At 43.8% G+C, this 17,663-nt stretch overlaps 1 protein-coding gene across 2 annotated transcripts in view; it reads left to right on the plus strand.

The window, feature by feature from the left end:
• cntn5 (contactin 5) overlaps positions 1-17,663 on the plus strand; it is a 380,291-nt gene that overhangs the window by 177,461 nt on the left and 185,167 nt on the right. For both annotated transcript variants that reach the window (XM_080429360.1, XM_080429359.1), the window contains exon 6: positions 14,787-14,882. In XM_080429360.1, coding sequence (XP_080285486.1) covers positions 14,787-14,882 — 96 coding nt within the window. The remainder of the gene's footprint in view (positions 1-14,786; positions 14,883-17,663) is intronic.

Consider the following 17,663-nt stretch of genomic DNA (forward strand, 5'->3'; position numbering starts at 1 on the left):
CTATTCGGAATATTTTCTGGTGAAAAAGAAAGGGGGGGGCGTAAGACCCATTTTGAATCTGAAGGGACTCAACAGGTTCCTGCGGGTTTTTCATTTTCAAATGCTAACGACCGTGAAGTTATTACGCACGGTGCGTCAGGGCGACTGGTGGACGAGCATCGATCTGAAAGATGCTTACTTCCACATCCCAATTTATCCCCCGCACAGAAAATTCCTGCGCTTCGGCTTCGAAGGGGAAGTGTACGAGTACATGGTTCTCCCTTTTGGTATGTCGTTGAGCCCACGGGTGTTTGTGAAGTGTACCAACGCGGCCATTGCTCCACTACGGAGACAGGGAATCCGTCTGTCGACCTACATCGACGACTGGTTGATAGCCGCAGGCTCGGAGGAGGAGGTGGCGCGGCACACGGCCATGGCCATCTCCCATCTGACGTCACTGGGTTTCACAATCAACGTCAAGAAGAGCGTTTTGGTTCCGTCCCAGCAGGCCACCTTCTTGGGGATCTCGCTGGACTCGAACACGCTCAGGGCACGTCTATCCAAGGAGAGGATAGACAGCGTTTTGGCTTGTGTGAGATCTTTCCGCCTGGGGCGGAAAGTTACTTACAAACAATGCATGCAAGCAGTAGGTCTCATGGCCTCAGCCATTCACTTAATCCGCTTAGGCAGGCCCTACATGAGACCCGCTCAGAGGTGGCTGAGGGCCCTTCGGATCCCACCCACCTCAGGTCGTCGGCTTGTGATGGTGTCTCCATGGTGTGTGGAGGCACTCAGACCATGGTCACAAGCAGCCTTTCTGTCCCAGGGGGTCAGTATAGGAGCTGTGATTTCGTGGAAGGTCATCACCACGGACGCCAGTTTGACTGGGTGGGGAGCCGTCCACGAGGGCAGGTGGACCAGGGGAGTGTGGGATCCGACACTGCAGTCGGCTCACATCAACTACCTGGAACTGCTGGCGGTTTTCCTCGCTCTGAAACATTTCGAGGCACAGATCTTGGGTCGTCATGTCGCAGTTCAGAACGGACAATACGACAACCATGTGTTTTGTCAACAAGCAGGGAGGCTTGACCTCCCTGGTGTTGGATGGTCTAGCACGCGAGATGACGCTTTGGTGCGAGTCACGGCTCGCGTCCATACGGGCGTCTCATGTACCGGGCCTCCTGAACCACGGAGCGGACTTGCTGTCCAGGGGCGGTCTCCGGTACGGGGAATGGTCACTCCACCCGATAGTGGCGAAGGATATCTGGCACAGATTCGGTCGCCCCCAGGTCGATTTGTTTGCCTCCGAAGAGAACGCGAAGTGTTTTCGGTTCTTCTCAGTGAAGAGGGGGGACCGTTCCATGGGCACGGACGCCTTGGCACACAGTTGGCCGAGCGAACTGCTTTATGCCTTCCCGCCAATGGAGTTGATCCTCCCCACCTTGGAGAGGGTCAGGCTCCAGGGGTTGTCGGTGTTGCTGGTGGCTCCAGCGTGGGGCACGTGGAGGTCGGAGATAGCTCCGCTCCTTTACGATGCGCCTCTGGCCCTCCCTCCCAGAGCAGACCTGGTGAGGCAGGGAGGGAACGAGCTGTGCCCTCAGGACCTAGACCTATGGGTTTGGCCCGTGAGAGGGCGAATTTGACTTCATGTGGCCTCCCCCCTGACGTGGTGGCTACCATCCAGGGCGCGAGGGCCATGTCCACAAGGGAAGCTTACGAGGTCAGATGGAATATGTTCGCATCTTGGTGTCTGGAGCAGTCACCAGTGGTGGTGGCTGTCCATGCCCCGGTGGGCAGCATTCTTACTTTTCTACAGGGAAGGCTAAATCAGGGTTTATCCTTCTCGACAGTGAAAGTGTATTTGGCGGCCATTTCGGCTTGCCACCTAGGTTTCGACGATGGCAAGACGGTGGGTCAGCATAACTTTGTGCGCCGGTTTATGAACGGCGCCAGAAGAGCTAGACCGGTCAACAGGCCACTGTTCCCAGTCTGGGATTTGACGGTGGTGCTGGATGCACTGTGCCGTCACCCGTTCGAGCCTTTTGAGTCTATGGATCTGAAGGTCATTAGTCTCAAAACGGTCCTTTTGGTGGCCCTGTCTACGGCTAAACGGGTCAGTGACTTGCATGCGCTCTCGGTGAGCCCGGAGTGCATGAATTTTCTGAACAACGACAGGAGGGTTTTGCTTAAACCAAACCTGGCGTTCGTTACAAAGACCGGGGTGGTGGCCCCGGATCCGGTTGAATTGGTGGCTTTTCATCCACCTCCCTTCGCTTCGGCGGAGGACAGGCGGTTACATTGCCTCTGCCCGGTGAGAGCCTTGAAGCTCTATTGCCAGAGGACGGCGGCCAGTCGCTCATCGACACAACTCTTTGTCTCTTTTGGCGTGGGGGTTCAGAGGAAGGCGGTCACCAAGGCGACGCTTTCTAGATGGATCCGAGATGCCATTAAGCTGGCTTATGTGAGTAGTGGTGTCCCAGTCCCGGGGGGTCTGAGGGCCCACTCTACTAGAGGCATGGCTACGTCCTGGGCTCTCTACAAGGGAGCTTCGATGTACAAAAACGAATTTCACCCACTTTTTTACCTTGTAAACCTGTGATGTGACAATAAAACTGATTCTGATTCTGATTCTGATTCTGATCCAGGAGAATTGTGCGGCTGCAAATTGGTCGTCACCATCGACTTTTGCGGCCTTTTACAGTCTGGACGTGGCGGCGTCATCAGTGGCGCACGCTGTCCTGGGTGTGGCTGCTGCCTCCAGGTCAGTGGAGGATAGGGAGTAGGCTTGGGGCCTTTCTCCATATCTTTCGACTTCCTCTTTAGGTTTCCTTGGGACCAGCAGGGCTGTGTCTTGGGGATAGGGCCCTGCTCCTCATTATTATGAGGCGGACTGTGTCTGCCTGTTAGAGAATAAGGCAGACTCTAGAGTCTGTCAGGGCCTACTCTTATTATCTATCCCGCACCCCAGCCCGGTGGGCTGGGGGGGCGCCCAGGGGCCATAAGGTCGTGGACCTATGGCCTGGGGGTCTTAGGTCACGTCCGGGGGGACGTGACCTAGGGGCTGAGGGGCGTGCGGGGTTGTCAGGGTTGTGTGGCTCATTACCTCAAGGGGGGTTTATGAATCCCATAGTGAGTAGTAAACGGAGAACCGTGGTAAAACTAGAGGTTACGAATGTAACCCCGGTTTTAGTAGGTTCGGAGTTTACTACTCACCAGACACCCCTTTCTGTGCGCATTTGGCATGCAGAGAGGAGAATGTTAAGAGGAAGAGCCTACGTCACGGGGGAGCTTTATACTCCCGGGTCTTCCGGACTCGTGACATACCCTTAGCCAATCAGTATTGGCATCGGGAGCGTGTGTGTTGCTCTGTCTCATCGCCTGAGGGCGCTGATATCCCATAGTGAGTAGTAAACTCCGAACCTACTAAAACCGGGGTTACATTCGTAACCTCTAGTTTGCACTCTTCAGACATTCTCCACAGATATTTGCCACTGCACCAAGGACTTTCCAGAACCGCTGATATGGCCATGAAAGGGACAAGGACAGATAGATATAGAGATCTCCATATATGGGTAGTAAAGGGACACAGGCAGCAGACAGATACAGAGAGTGTACAATGGTTCCATTTGTACACTTTCAGACCTGTCCATTTTGGAACCCCCTCAAGGAACCCTGAGGGTCCGTGGACCCCGCTTTGAGAACCACTGGGATAGATGATTGATCCCAGCATTGAATAATGGGATTTTGCCTAATGGATTCAGGTGTTGAAAATTTCAAGATGCTCACCCACAATACTCATAAAACTCTGTTTCTCCACCATCCAAGCTACTTCTCTTTCTCTCTCGCTGTGTGTGTGTGTGTGTGTGTGTGTGTGTGTGTGTGTGTGTGTGTGTGTGTGTGTGTGTGTGTGTGTGTGTGTGTGTGTGTGTGTGTGTGTGTGTGTGTGTGTGTGTGTGTGTGTGTGCGCGCGCGCGTGTGAGCTTGTGTGTGTGTGTGTGTGCGCGCGGGTGTGTGTGTCCTCACTCTGAGGAAAGCCCTGTGCAGAAACACAGACGCATGTGTTGTTTATTGTTATGTGACCTAAATACATAAGTGGAAATGTGTTGATATCAAGCTTGAAATGTGCAAAAGTTGTCCTATCTTTTAGAATACGGTATACGTACAAAAATGTCTTATCAGTTGCACTGTTGCTTGAACGCCAGCATCCATATTCTAGGGGAAACATAAGCCAAAAATAGCCGATCTACAAGTTCACAATGCAACATATTTTCAGTGCAGATATTTGGTGTAGACGGAAAACAAGTGGTCAAAGTCCAGTTCTCTAAGACTACAGGGGTTTAAGTGGTTAAATAACACCCAATGCTTTACAGAGGAGGTCTATGAACAATTACAAAACAGCTTTTGCACTAGCCTGGCATGGCCAGACTGATATCACTGCTTAGATATTAGTCTGTAATCTCTGTGTGGAACCTGCATTTCCAAGGGGCAAATAAAAAAATGCCTCTGGTGATAAACCTGCCCCATATTTGCATACTGGGCCCTGATTGGTCCCTCACAACTTCGGAGGGAGATAAATCCAATCTCAGACCTAATATGCCAAGGGCAATTTTTTTTTTGCAAAGGCAGATTCGTCTGGAACCAGGCTACTTTTGCACTGCCCACAACATTGAAGTACTTTGAGTACTGGCGTAGATTTAGGCGCAGGTAGGATCACAGGGATCCTATCTGGTATTGTGTTGATTTTACAATAATAACAGGTTACTGTTCAGGATTCAAATTAAAAAAAATCTAAAGTAGCAGATTGACAAGCTCGAAATGCGTAGCTTCGTGCCACATTTCGAGCTTGCAGATCTGCTACTTTCTATACTTTTGCGTGACACTGTACTGACTGTAGTATGATCAAGTAGGGCATTAATTTACGGGGGAAAAAACAAAATAAGTTAAACTATGGAGATAAGAGGTTTCTGCCCGACAGCAACAATATTTGGGAATAAATATGTATCTTTTTTTAAGCCCTTGTAGCATTGCTGAATATTATTCACCCCATGTATGCTGAAAGCCTCATCCAGTTGTACAGACATGGTGTTTGGAATTTTACATTTGACCATGTGCTACATCCTGAGATGAAGGCTTTGAACTTCAGTCACCATGAGGCGTAATTATACTGTGTAATTATACACTATAATTACAGTATAAAATTAGTTATATGCATATGTAATGATACCATATATGCATATACATTATGTATTTTCTAGCCTCAGTGTCCTGTTCATAGCTGCCAGCAGTGGCATCCGGTGTGGTCTTCTGCTGCTGTAGCCCGTCTGCCTCAAGGTTGGACGTGTTGTACTTTCAGAGATGCTCTCTGCAGTGGCTCTCAAACCACGTCTCTAGGTGCAATGGCTCTGTATAATGAAATCAGGGGTATGCAAACTAGTAGTCACAGGACCCTAGTCTACTGGGATCTCTACTATGACAGAAATCATACTAATAATGACTATACATATATCTTTTAGAGTTTTCTTAAATGGATAATATTACACATTTTCAAATTGCCTTGACAATCCCATCGGCAGTATTCCAGCAGTTTTTGAAATGCTCCACAACAATCATGTCTCGAACATTGAAATCCCCTTTCTTCCCCAATCGGTTTCTCGGTTTGAACTGCTTGCAGATGGTCTTGAGCATGTCTTCAAATGCTTTGAGTTTCTACCATGTAATTGGCTGATTAGAACATTGTGTTAAAGCAGTGGTAACCAACCTTTTCAAGCCCAAGAGCACATTTTATTTCCAATTGTAAGCCATGATCTACCTGTGTGCATACATCCACACAAAGACTAGTAGTTTAAATAAGAATAAAGATGATAGTTATATAATCAATGCCTAAATATTAATAAAAACGTATTAGAAATATAAATATTAGGACAAAAATACAAATAAACTTCTTTGTTGAGTTATTTTTAAATAAAACAAAACACAAAGGACATGAAATAAATTGCTTTTACAGATTTCTTCTCTTCAATGCACAATATTCAGTTTCTCAGTTCTCATTTCTCAGAATTTTCACATTTACAGATATTCTGTTCAAATGACAAAGAAATTCATGCATGACCACATATTTGCACAGATATGGTGACAGATACAATACTCTCAGGATCAGCCCACCTTTAATGAGACTTCTGTGACTGCACATTATCTGCAAGCCTTTTGAAATCTGGTTGATACTTAATGAATGCTAGTCTGAGGCAGTCATTAAGATGTGAGTCAAGTCATACGAGTTCTAAACTTGGATTTTATTATTTTCAAGTAGGCATGCAGCTTAAGTGCACAAGACACAATCAGGGGATACTTAAAGGAGAATTCCGGACAAATTAAGTGTTATCTTTCATGTCTCGTTACTCACCTAGCGACGTAAAAAGTGGCGTTCTTTTTTTCCATATATTCCCCTGTCGTCATTTTTTAAACACCCTCCGTTGTTATAATGGGAGCGCGAGGGTTAGTGAAGTTCGTCTATTATAACCGACGCAATGTTATTTTTTTCTCTACTACGATTCATTGTAGAGTCTCATGATAGTCAAACATGCGCTGAAAATTCCTGCGAGCCTGCCGTTAATGGCGAACGATTTAACACTGGTTGCTTGTTTCCAGAATCTGGCAACACGAGTTGCCAGGTTCTGGAAAGAAACAAGCATTCAGTGTTAAATCGTTCGCCATTAACGGCAGGCTCGCAGGAATTTTCAGCGCATGTTTGACTATCATGAGACTCTACAATGAATCGTAGTAGAGAAAAAAATAACATTGCGTCGGTTATAATAGACGAACTTCACTAACCCTCGCGCTCCCATTATAACAACGGAGGGTGTTTAAAAAATGACGACAGGGGAATATATGGAAAAAAAGAACGCCACTTTTTACGTCGCTAGGTGAGTAACGAGACATGAAAGATAACACTTAATTTGTCCGGAATTCTCCTTTAACAAGTGACCAAAAGTCCAGGTTTCTACCTCTGCCCTCCAGTTGGTAGTCAGTTAGTAGTAGCAAAAATCTCCATTTCAACACCTGTAGTTAATGCAAACACATCCTACATTTTAACTGACAGCTGTTCAATGTCAATACTGAGGAAAGGGTTAGATACAAAAGCAGCTAACTCATGCCTTGTACCTCAACAAATCTACGGCCACATTCTGATTTCAGTTTGTTCAATTGGGCATAGAATTGTTCGGGATGAAAAGCAGTTGTCTGTGAGGTTTTGTGACACCTCAAGATTTGGGAAGTGTGTCAGCCTTGCAAGTTTTATCTGAGAGCTCCACCAATCCAACTTTCTTTTGAATGTGTTGACTGCACTGATCATTTGACCAATGCCTCTGTCCTTCCCTTCTCGGTTAAGGTTGTTTAGTTTTGCTGTCAGGTCCGTAAGAAAACCCAAGTCCAATAACCAAGCATCGTCAGACATCAATGATCTGCTCATACTCCTCGTCCCTCGACTTCAGAAAAATGATGATCTCTGGCAGAGATCCAAAGTTTGCGGGCCTTGGGTAGACAACCCGGCCTGGCGGAGATTGGCAGAGATCTGCGCTCTGAGGAGGACCATTAAGGCAGTCCATCATTTCTATTTGGCTCAGCCCTTTAGTAACTCTTGCCTTAACTTCTCATACATCACTGGTAACACACTTGTGCTCAGTGGTGTAAAGTAACTAAGTACATTTACTCAAGTACTGTACACTTTTGAGGTATTTTTACTTAACTGGAGTATATCCAAAATTCAATAATTTTACTCCACTATGATTATTTCAAAACTTTAGTTACTAGTTATTTTGCAGATATAAATTTAAATTGATTATATAATAAATCATACATTAACAACTTTATCCCTATTTTATAACTATCTGAAAATAGCTGATCTACAACATGTCGCATCATGATGTTGTGAGCTTGTAGATCTGCTATTTTCAAGCATATTTGTACTTTTATTTTTGGTACTTTAAGTATATTTTGATGCCAATACTTTTGTACTTTTACTCAAGTAACATTTTGAACACAGGCCTAAAAAGTATTTCTACATTGTGGTATTGCTACTTTTACTTAAGTAAAATATCTGAGTACTTCTTCCACCACTGCTTGTGCTCAAATGCGATCTGCTGCGATGGCACTTTGTAACGTTGTAGAACACTGTTTGAAGATTTAAATCCAGCGTTCTCCACCACTGAAAAGGCTTGCATGTCACGAGACTGCGCTCGTTATTTCTTCAGCGCGACCCGCAAGTTGAATTATGTGTGCCCGGAATGTACAGGAAAACAACAACGCATGGCTTCCATTGGACCAGCGTTGCCAGATTTCGTGAGAGAAACAAGCAACCAGGTATATGAAAAGAAGTCCAAAATAAGCAACTAGGGCAGTTCAGTCAAACTTTATTGTCGAATGTTGTTTTAGAGCAGTGGTTCACACATATTTTCATGTCAAGGACGCGTGATAGTGATATGCACCGAATATATTCAAGCGACTTTACAGAAAAACAAGCCCAAAGTAGCTTATAATAAGCAGACTTGGCAACACTGCCTTGGACGCACCAGAGCCATAAAGAGAGTTCTGACACTAGCGTTGACTCCCAATGTAAGAATGGAATGCGGAAGTTCTCTGTCTATCTCAACGAGATAGTTCCAATGTTTGGAACTATAGCCCGCTTTGCGGCGAGATCACAGCGTGTCGTTACTCTCTTTTCTACACTCTGGGACGCACTACTCTAGTCTACACTACACAAATTCTGTGTATTGTCGATGGCTGCCCGTCTGCCACCGAGCCCACCCCGCGATCGACTTAGAAGGCTTTGATGATCTACCAGTAGATCGTAATCGCCTGGTTGGTTACCCCTGTGTTAAAGGGATAGTTTACCCAAAATAATACTTTTCTATCTATTAGTCACCCCATGGAGACTTGAATTCATGGATATTTTTTTGTTTTTGTCGCATTCCTAAGCCAATAATTTGATGACCAGCGGACCGGTAGGCAGCGGTTCCGGTGGGAGACACAAAGGAGACTCTTTGTGAGACCGCTGCCGGTCATCATTGGCTTAGGAATGTGACAAAAATATATTTTTTTCACTCCATGGATACCCCAATCCATGGGGTAACTAATCGATAGGAAAAAAAGTCATTTTGGTGGTGAACTATCCCTTTAATATGAAGTTGAACAGGCGTACCTAATAACGTGTTCGGTGAGTGTACAAGACAATACACTCTGCTTCCTATTGGTCAAGACCAAGACGAAAATACTGGTACTTTTTCTGAATTTCGACGGTGAAATGGCATTGTCATTAATTCACGGATCAGCTCAGGCAGTGCATTCGTTCGGCTTAGTGCTGCAAGCTTTCGCTTTGATCTGAGCGTAGGAGCGCAGGGCAGAGTTGAGAGCTGTATTATGAATAGTACACGTTCCAGGGGTTCAGGGTGGAAGTCTGCCTCTCAGAGTGTGTTTCCAAACAAACCAGTGAATGTGCTTTTGTAAATTGTAAATATGTATCCTTTAATGGTCTGTTGGACTCTGATACACGGATACACAGACATTTGAAGGAATTTATAAACTCCCCCGGACAGCCAGGCCCCCAAGAGAGGACATGTCCGAGGACGTATGGTCACGCTAGTATAATATATACTGTATAACTGCCCTGAGGAGATAAAGGTGTTGAACGTCTCAAAAACGTTCAAAAGCAAGTTCGAAATCATTCTGTTTGCACCCTCTGACTTATCACACAGATAAAACACAATCCAACCTGTCCACCCTGGTCAACCCCCATGTCAAAAGCACTGTAGTAAATGCACTAGCCAAAAGGAAGTATTGTATTTTTTTTTTCTAAATTTGAACCATAGCCAAAGTCAAGCCATTTATCTCTGTCCAAGACCTTGAGAGTCATCCATGCTCTCATATCATCCTGCTTGGACTGCTGCCGCTCCCTGTACACTGGAATTATTTAGTTGGCCCCGTCAAGTGATGGAAAGTAACTAAGAACATTTACTTAGTTAAGTACAATTTTGAGGTATTTGTACTTTACTTGAGTATTTCCAATGTCCAATACTTTTACTTCTACTCCACTACATCTCGGATCCAAATATTGTAATAGAAAAACATCACAATGTAGATATAAATAAGGGCTACACAAAGCAGGTGCGGTCCTTATGTAATGGATCATCAAGTAGCATACCCTAAATGTCTCTATAGAGGCAAATCCATCCAGTGTCACAGAGTCCCAGAGTTTGTTCCATTTGTGTGGGGCAAAAAAAGATGAAAGCAGTCTTTCCTTGTTCACTGTTCTCTCATGGAGTGATAAGTCTAATGTGTCTGTGAGCATGTTTGATATACTGTAGTTTTTGGTTTTAAAAAAGAAGATCTATAAGCTCTGTATTTTTGGTTAAAAGATAATGGTGTGTAGACGAACCAAAACAAATGGTCCAAGTCAAGGCAACTCGGGTCCATTTGACTATAAAGAATAGAGGGTTGAAATGGTTAATATTCTCCTGATTGTTTGCAAAGCTCTTAATGGGCTGCCTGCCTCCCCTGCCTACAGCACTGACCTTTTAAACCCTCCTCCTACCTCCCAGGGTCCCTCGGGGCAGCTGACTTGCTGACTAGCTGTCTCACAAACTAAACTCAGGTTCAGGGGTGGACGCACCTTTGCTGTCAAGACTGCGGAGCATGCATTCGCCTTCCCTGTCAGACCACCCCCCCCCCCCCCCCCCCCCGCGCCCTCCGTTGAATCCTTTAAGTCCACGGCTTCAAGACTTCTCTGTTATTCACTAGCATTTGAATCCCCCCTGGCGTGGCTGATATTTATCCTCGGTGTTGCTGTTTGTTATTGCTTTTTACCGTTTGTGTGTGTTCTTACAGATGTGTTGCATGTTGGTTAATAAGTTGGTTAATACGTTGTTTTTAAATGCATTTGACTTGAAGAGATAGACATATAGATACTGTACATAGACAGATAGGCAGGCAGGCAGAGCGAAAGAAAAGCTCTTCAAACACGGAAAAAAGAAACATGAAAAACAAGCACATGCCACATCTTTTACGACAGCCTTAAATGGATATAAATGGAACTAAATGTCTCTAATTTTAGACCTTTTCGTAGCGTTTTTTTCCATGCCCAAGGTGCAGCGTAGCTGTAAACACTCTGGCCTGCAGAGTGGACTTAAAGTGATAGCAATAAAATGGCTGGCCCTCGGGTCAGCCGTCTGCCTCTTCCATAGACGCTGCCAAAGTATTCTGAGTTTAACAGCGTCAATAAACTGAAAGGAATTCTGGAATTCAGTCACACTCAGTAGTTGCTATAGTCATGCATTGCCACCAGTCCCAGACATGTTATGTTATCATTATGTATCTAAGTGCAATCTATATTGGTCTTTCAGAATCAATTGTGTTTACTTTATTTAACTTCTCAGGGTGACTGATAAAGAAAAGCCTCAACTGGCAGTATCCTACCCAGTACCCACCATGCATTGCACAAGCATAGGAGTCGTGATAAGTCCAGGTATAACAATATGACATTGTGTTTAGGCTTTGGTTTAGCCATGGCTTGTCGGTGGTTAAGGTCAGGTTGGCTAGCGGATTTGCAGAAATTGTTCACGATAAAAAATTGTTTTTGCATATCTACAAGCTCATAGAGCTATGAGCTTGTATATCTGCTATTTCTGAATAGCCAAAAACATCTTAAAATGACAGAGATGTGTTCCCGGCCTTAATGGATTAAGCTAACAGGGTTGTTTTTGTAGGGGCTTAAAGGTCTAATGTTGAACCTTTTTTGTTTTGTGTGAATCCCCTTAAACTGAATGTATTAGTATTCTTTGGAGGAAAAAAATAAACTATAGATCACATTTGAAAATAGCAAGGTTAACGATCGAATTGTAGGTAGATCAATGTTGGTCTACTATTCTTACTTGGCACCGAGGTGACTGTGAGTGTGTTTGATAAAGCACGGTACTTACCGGTGGTGAAAAAAAGTACTCAAATGTTTTACAATAGGGTTAATGTATGTTTTGTAAGAATCAAACTGTTAAAGTAGTAACTAAAGTTTTCAAATAATTGTATTGGAGTAAAAGTACAATGTTTGTCTCTGAGATGTAGTAGAGTAGAAGTAAAAGTACTGAAAAATGGAAATACTGAAGTAATTCAGGCCTGATTTCCAAGAGCGAATGCTTGCCACTTGTGGTTCCTCAAATTTGTACTTTAGTACAGTACTTAAGTAAATGTAATTAGTTACTTTACACCACTGGGTGTTGATTAACCCTTTAAGACCTGAGGCGATTCTTAAAAAAAATCTAAATCCTAACAGTTTTTGGAAAAAAATCTAAACATAATTTTTTTCAAGATTAAAAAAAATAGCAGATCTACAAGCTCATAGCGCGACGTGGTGTCAGCTTGTAGATCCATGATAATAGAGATGCCAGGCTGATAGTGGTTGATAAATGTATGGTTGCAGACGAAAAAACATAAATCCATAACGTGTGAAACACGTCACATGCACTGTGGATTGTGTTGATCTGAATAAATAAATCTACATACAAATGTTCAGAATAGGGGACACATATATGCATAACTGAATTTGAGGTTAAATGTGAACACTAGGAGACCCCAAGTGATGCCCCTGGTTCCGGAGGTCCAAAGCCAGAGCTGAACTTCTCGCCCCAGTTTGTGTCAATAACAGAGCCCCAAGTCCTACTGTCAAACTGACATAATTGGCTAAATATTCCCTTTGAAGCTGTCACAAATAAGAAGCCAGCCTGTGTTGATCCCCTCAGTTTTGTCTGTAGGACTTTAGGGGCCGTTTGCTCTGTTAGTTACACCATGCAATATGGGCCGTCCACCTCTGAGACGGATCAAAACCAGGAAATCCCATTAATCCATTAAGACCGGGAACGCATCTGTGTCATTTTAAGATTTATTTGGCTAGTTTATACAAATCGTGGAAAATGTTTGCACATCTTTTAATATACATATTTCTGTATATTAAAGCGAACATTTTTAACTCCGATCCGTGCTTCTGGGGGTCCCTGGAAAAACATATTTTGAGATGGGGGTCCGCGGCCAAATACATATCATTTTGGGGGGTCCTTGACATGAGGAAGTTGGAGCACCACTGATATCGCAACATACTGTTAGGATTTAGAAAACATTTCTAAAGCACTCGGTGCCGCGCTATGAGCTTGTAGATCTGCTATGTTTGAATAGCCAAAGTATAAGATAATGACTAAGGTGGTTAACATCTAAAATGACAGATGCTTTCTTTCTGAGGCGGCCATAGAGACACAGACTAGGTTGTGGTTCGTGTGACTGGTACTTGAAGTGTACAAGGAGTCATTTTATTAACAAAGAAATGTTTGGCTGAATTTGAAAAGTTTTTTTTTTGCCCGTGTCCCGAAATTTTCAAAACACCTGCTATCATTCAACATGATTTTCCGTGAATGGATATTAGAACCATGTCGATGAGACATTCTCTGCCTTAGCACTGTGGAAAAGAATGGTTCAAATATATCCTACGGCTTGTTCACTAGATCTGCTATTTTAAGCGCATGACACTGTCGCGCATCAAAGTATAAATCAGGCTTAATCCGTCTGAGCCCCAAGCCCACCGCTCTCCCCGAAGCCCACCGCTCTCACCCTTTACCTAGATCACAGTTTGTATTAAAGCCCATTGCTCTAAACCACCCGTATATGCACTCACATGCTCAGACACATCTATTTTTATCCCATGCTTTCCAACTGATTGGAAGTGTTGATTGACAGTGTTGGATATATGTAAAGTGTTACTGCTTCATACTGTATTCTCAATATTGTAAAAGCTACTGAGCTACATTCTTTGCATGAAACGCACCTCTTTGCATGAAAGGACCTTCTAGCTGTCGCCTCACAGCTAGAAGGTCCTGGGTTCGATTCCCAGGTGCTCCGGAAGAGCACCTGGGAAGAAGGGGTGATTTCGGCCCATGCGCTGTGTGAGCAACTCAATGCAAGTGGATGGGAGGGGATATCCGGTGCCCTCTCTATTATTTTTAACTCTATGGTCCTGTAGCGCTAAAAAGTGTAACGATGGCTGTTCAGGACACCAATCGGCACTTAATCAGTAGAACCCAATCACAAGCCCTTAAAAACATACCCTGCTTTATCATCAATTAAAAAAATCAATGGGACCATAATTTACAAAAATGCATCATCATGCTGTGGGAAGAAGACTTGAACTAGCCATTGAAAACATACAGTCTTTATGAAAAGGTTTACTAAGGTAATAAAACAAAGAGTGAAGTTGCCATTGACTCAAACGGAATGACAATTATTTCACAGCCGGAGTCGGGGAATCGGTGACACCCTCTTGGCCAGTGGTTCTCAACCAGTGGTCCGGGGACCACCAGTGGTCCTTGGGGGGGGGGGGGGGGGGGGGTCCACTGTTATTGTTAACGTGGCATCACAATCATTTTAACCACTTAGCTTTGGCTATTCAAAAATCTTGAAAATGTGTGCATATCTTTGAATATATATAAGCGAACATTTTTAACTAAAATCTTTGCTTCTGGCGGTCCCTGGCACAAAACATTTTGTCCGCGGCCCAATGTATATCAATTTAGGGGTCCTTGGCATGAAAAGGTTGAAAACCACTGCTCTCTAGGCCAATAATGAGAACTTCAGTGTTTTCATGACTTCCGTTCGGGCCTGATTTCCAAGAGTGAATGCCTGCCGCTTGTGGTAAAAATGCACAGTCTGAGTGCGTTCCAGGAGAGGTACAGTGTGTATAGCAGTGTGACGCTGCGTCTAAAAAGCTCTCTGTTCCATTGCAGATCTGGGCGCCTTCAGTGGGAAGACCAGAGGAGGCGTGTCCGCACGAGAAGGTCAGGGTGTCGTGCTCATGTGCACCCCTCCCCCACATTCACCAGGTAAGAATGCACCCTATGCCGCGTGTGTGTGTGACTTTGACTTTGACTTTGACTTTGACTTTATTAATTCATGCTTGCAGTGGAGCCAAGGCCCCACTGAAAAAACTGCAGAACTTTACATTTGATGCATGATAATAATAATAATAATAATAAACACAAAATTGTACAGGTTAAAACATTTTCAGGGCAGCAGAGCATGGTCATGTATGCAGTTCAGGTGGCCATACTGTGTTTTTTTTCAGCTAAATAGTGTCATTATATAGCCTGACTGCAGTGTGCACTGTTGAATTGGTCAGCCTGTTGGTCTTGGCCTTGGGTTCAGCCAGCTTGTGTTGGTTCCTCAAAGTCCTGGCAGTGCAGCTGCCTCGTGTTGGAGGTAGCAGGTGTGTGTGTGTGTGTGTGTGTGTGTGTGTGTGTGTGTGTGTGTGTGTGTGTGTGTGTGTGTGTGTGTGTGTGTGTGTGTGTGTGTGTGTGTGTGTGTGTGTGTGTGTGTGTGTGTGTGCGCGTGTGTGTGCGTGCACGTCAGTGCATATATGTATACAGTGGCGCTGGCGCCTGTTTAATTAAAAGACACTGTGTCCCCCCATGATTCAGTCCAGTCAAAAAAATAATGATAATACAATGAAAAAAAAAAATCAGTCCCCTGCACCTCGCGACCACCGCAAGGTGGGGGGACCCAGGCTATGTGTCCCCACCGTGGAACAGTGGAGTCCATTTGGTTAAAGCTGACTTTTGGGATAAAGAAAAAGAAAAAACCTCTGACATCTACACTTCATGGAGTACATATTTTGTACCGAATTAACCGAAATAACTGAAATAAAGTAACAAACCCCCCCAAAAAAGAAAAAAAAATTGCAGTGCGCGTGCATGCGTCATCCAATGTGTCCCCCATGTCAGTTTCCATTCCAGTGCCCCTGTATGTATATACATAGTAAGTACATTTTATTTATAAAGCACCTTTCGAAACAATGTTACAAAGTGCTGTACAATGGATCACAATATAAGCAAAAAACAGGGTATAATAACAAAATAGAGTAATAATACAATACAACAAGGATTAAAACAAAACATTGACCTGTACATGTGAGTCAGGTAAAAACGTCATGAGACAAAAATGCTTACGAAACAAATGTGTTTTTAGCTTGCTCTTAAAACCGTCGACTCACTCAGCATCTTTTTAAAGCCAAAGCAACCACTGCAAAGGCCCACTCCCTTTGTTTTGAGCATGGTCGCGGGTATCTCCAGAAGGCCTTTGTCAGAGGACCTGAGGGATCTCACATTGTCCTTAGGGGGCAGGTCAATGATATAAAGTGGGGCCAGCCCATGTAGTGCTTTATACGTAGTTAAAAGGATTTTAAAATACATTCTGGACTGAATTGGTGTAACACCAATCTACGGTTGGTGTTAGTGAGAATTCTGGCTATACAATATTACAAGGCTGTCGCACATAAGTTGTGAAAATAGCCGATTTACAAGCTCACAACGCGTCGCGTTGTGAGCTTGTAGATTGGCTATTTTCATTGGAACACAGGTGATTTATTTTTCTCCATTTCCACAAAAGTAACAGTTTTGTACGTGAGTTTTCCTCCCTGACAGAGACGATACATATACAGTACGCTTAATGCTTCCATTGAACCATTCATATTACTATTCAACTGATGACAGTTTAAAACATAACGGAAGCCAACACGTCGTCGTCTCCTCCGGTTCAAATTTACCGGATCATTAGGAATGAAAAGAGATCTCACAAAAGGCAATTAGATCGGCAGACGGCGGACAGCCGTTTTAACCCATTTAGACCGGGAAAGAATCTGTGTCCTTTTTAGATTTCTTTGGGCTATTAAAACAATAGCAGATCTACAAGCTCATAGCGCGGCACTGCAATATGAGCTTTTGAATATATATATTTTTAAAGCGAACATTTGTGACTCAAATCTTTGCTTCTGGGGGATTCTACAAATGTATTCTAAACGTTTTTTTTTTTTTAAACATATGTTGCTATAATATCAGTGGTTCTCAAAAATGTATTTGGCCGTGGACCCCCATCTCAAAATATTTTGTTCCAGGGACCCCCAGAAGTTGTAACAGAGTTAAAAATGTTTGCTTTAAAAAAATATATATTCAAAGACTTGCACACATTTTCCAAGATTTTTCAAAAAATTGTCTTAAAATGACACACCAGATGCGTTCCCGGTCTTAATGGGTTAATGGCACATCTCAAATCTCACCGCCGTACGTACAGTCCTCTAATGTAAGCTCTTTATGTGCTGCCATGAATCATGGTGATTTTGTGTTTGCATCAGCTGTCTGCTGCAAAGCGCCGAACACACCCAACGGGATAGGTTCCGTTCCTGGGTCTGCCGTTCTTTCTGTGATGTGATTGTATAGGAGGAACATCGGGGGGGGAGGAAAGGAGTGGGGGGGGGGGGGGGGGGGGTAATGCAGAAATGGACATGCAATAAAGCATTCCATGATTGATACATTAACCCGTTAAGACCGGGGAAATAATCTGTGTCATTTTTTAAGATGTCTTTGGCTATTCAAAAATAGCAGATCTACAAGCTCATAGCGTGGCTTGTAGTTTGTAGAACAATCTTGAAAATGTGTGCAAACCTTTGAAATATATATTTTTAAAGCGAACATTTTTAACTCACATCTTTGCCTCTGGGGGGTCCCTGGAACAACGTATTTTTCAAATGTTCGCTTTAAAAAAAGATATATTCAAAGATGTGCACACATTTTCACGATTATTAAAAAAATTGCAGATCTACAAGCTCACAG

The sequence above is a fragment of the Gymnoscopelus braueri genome (assembly GCF_963280865.1).
Source record: "Gymnoscopelus braueri genome assembly, chromosome: 5".
NCBI classification, from domain to species: domain Eukaryota; kingdom Metazoa; phylum Chordata; class Actinopteri; order Myctophiformes; family Myctophidae; genus Gymnoscopelus; species Gymnoscopelus braueri.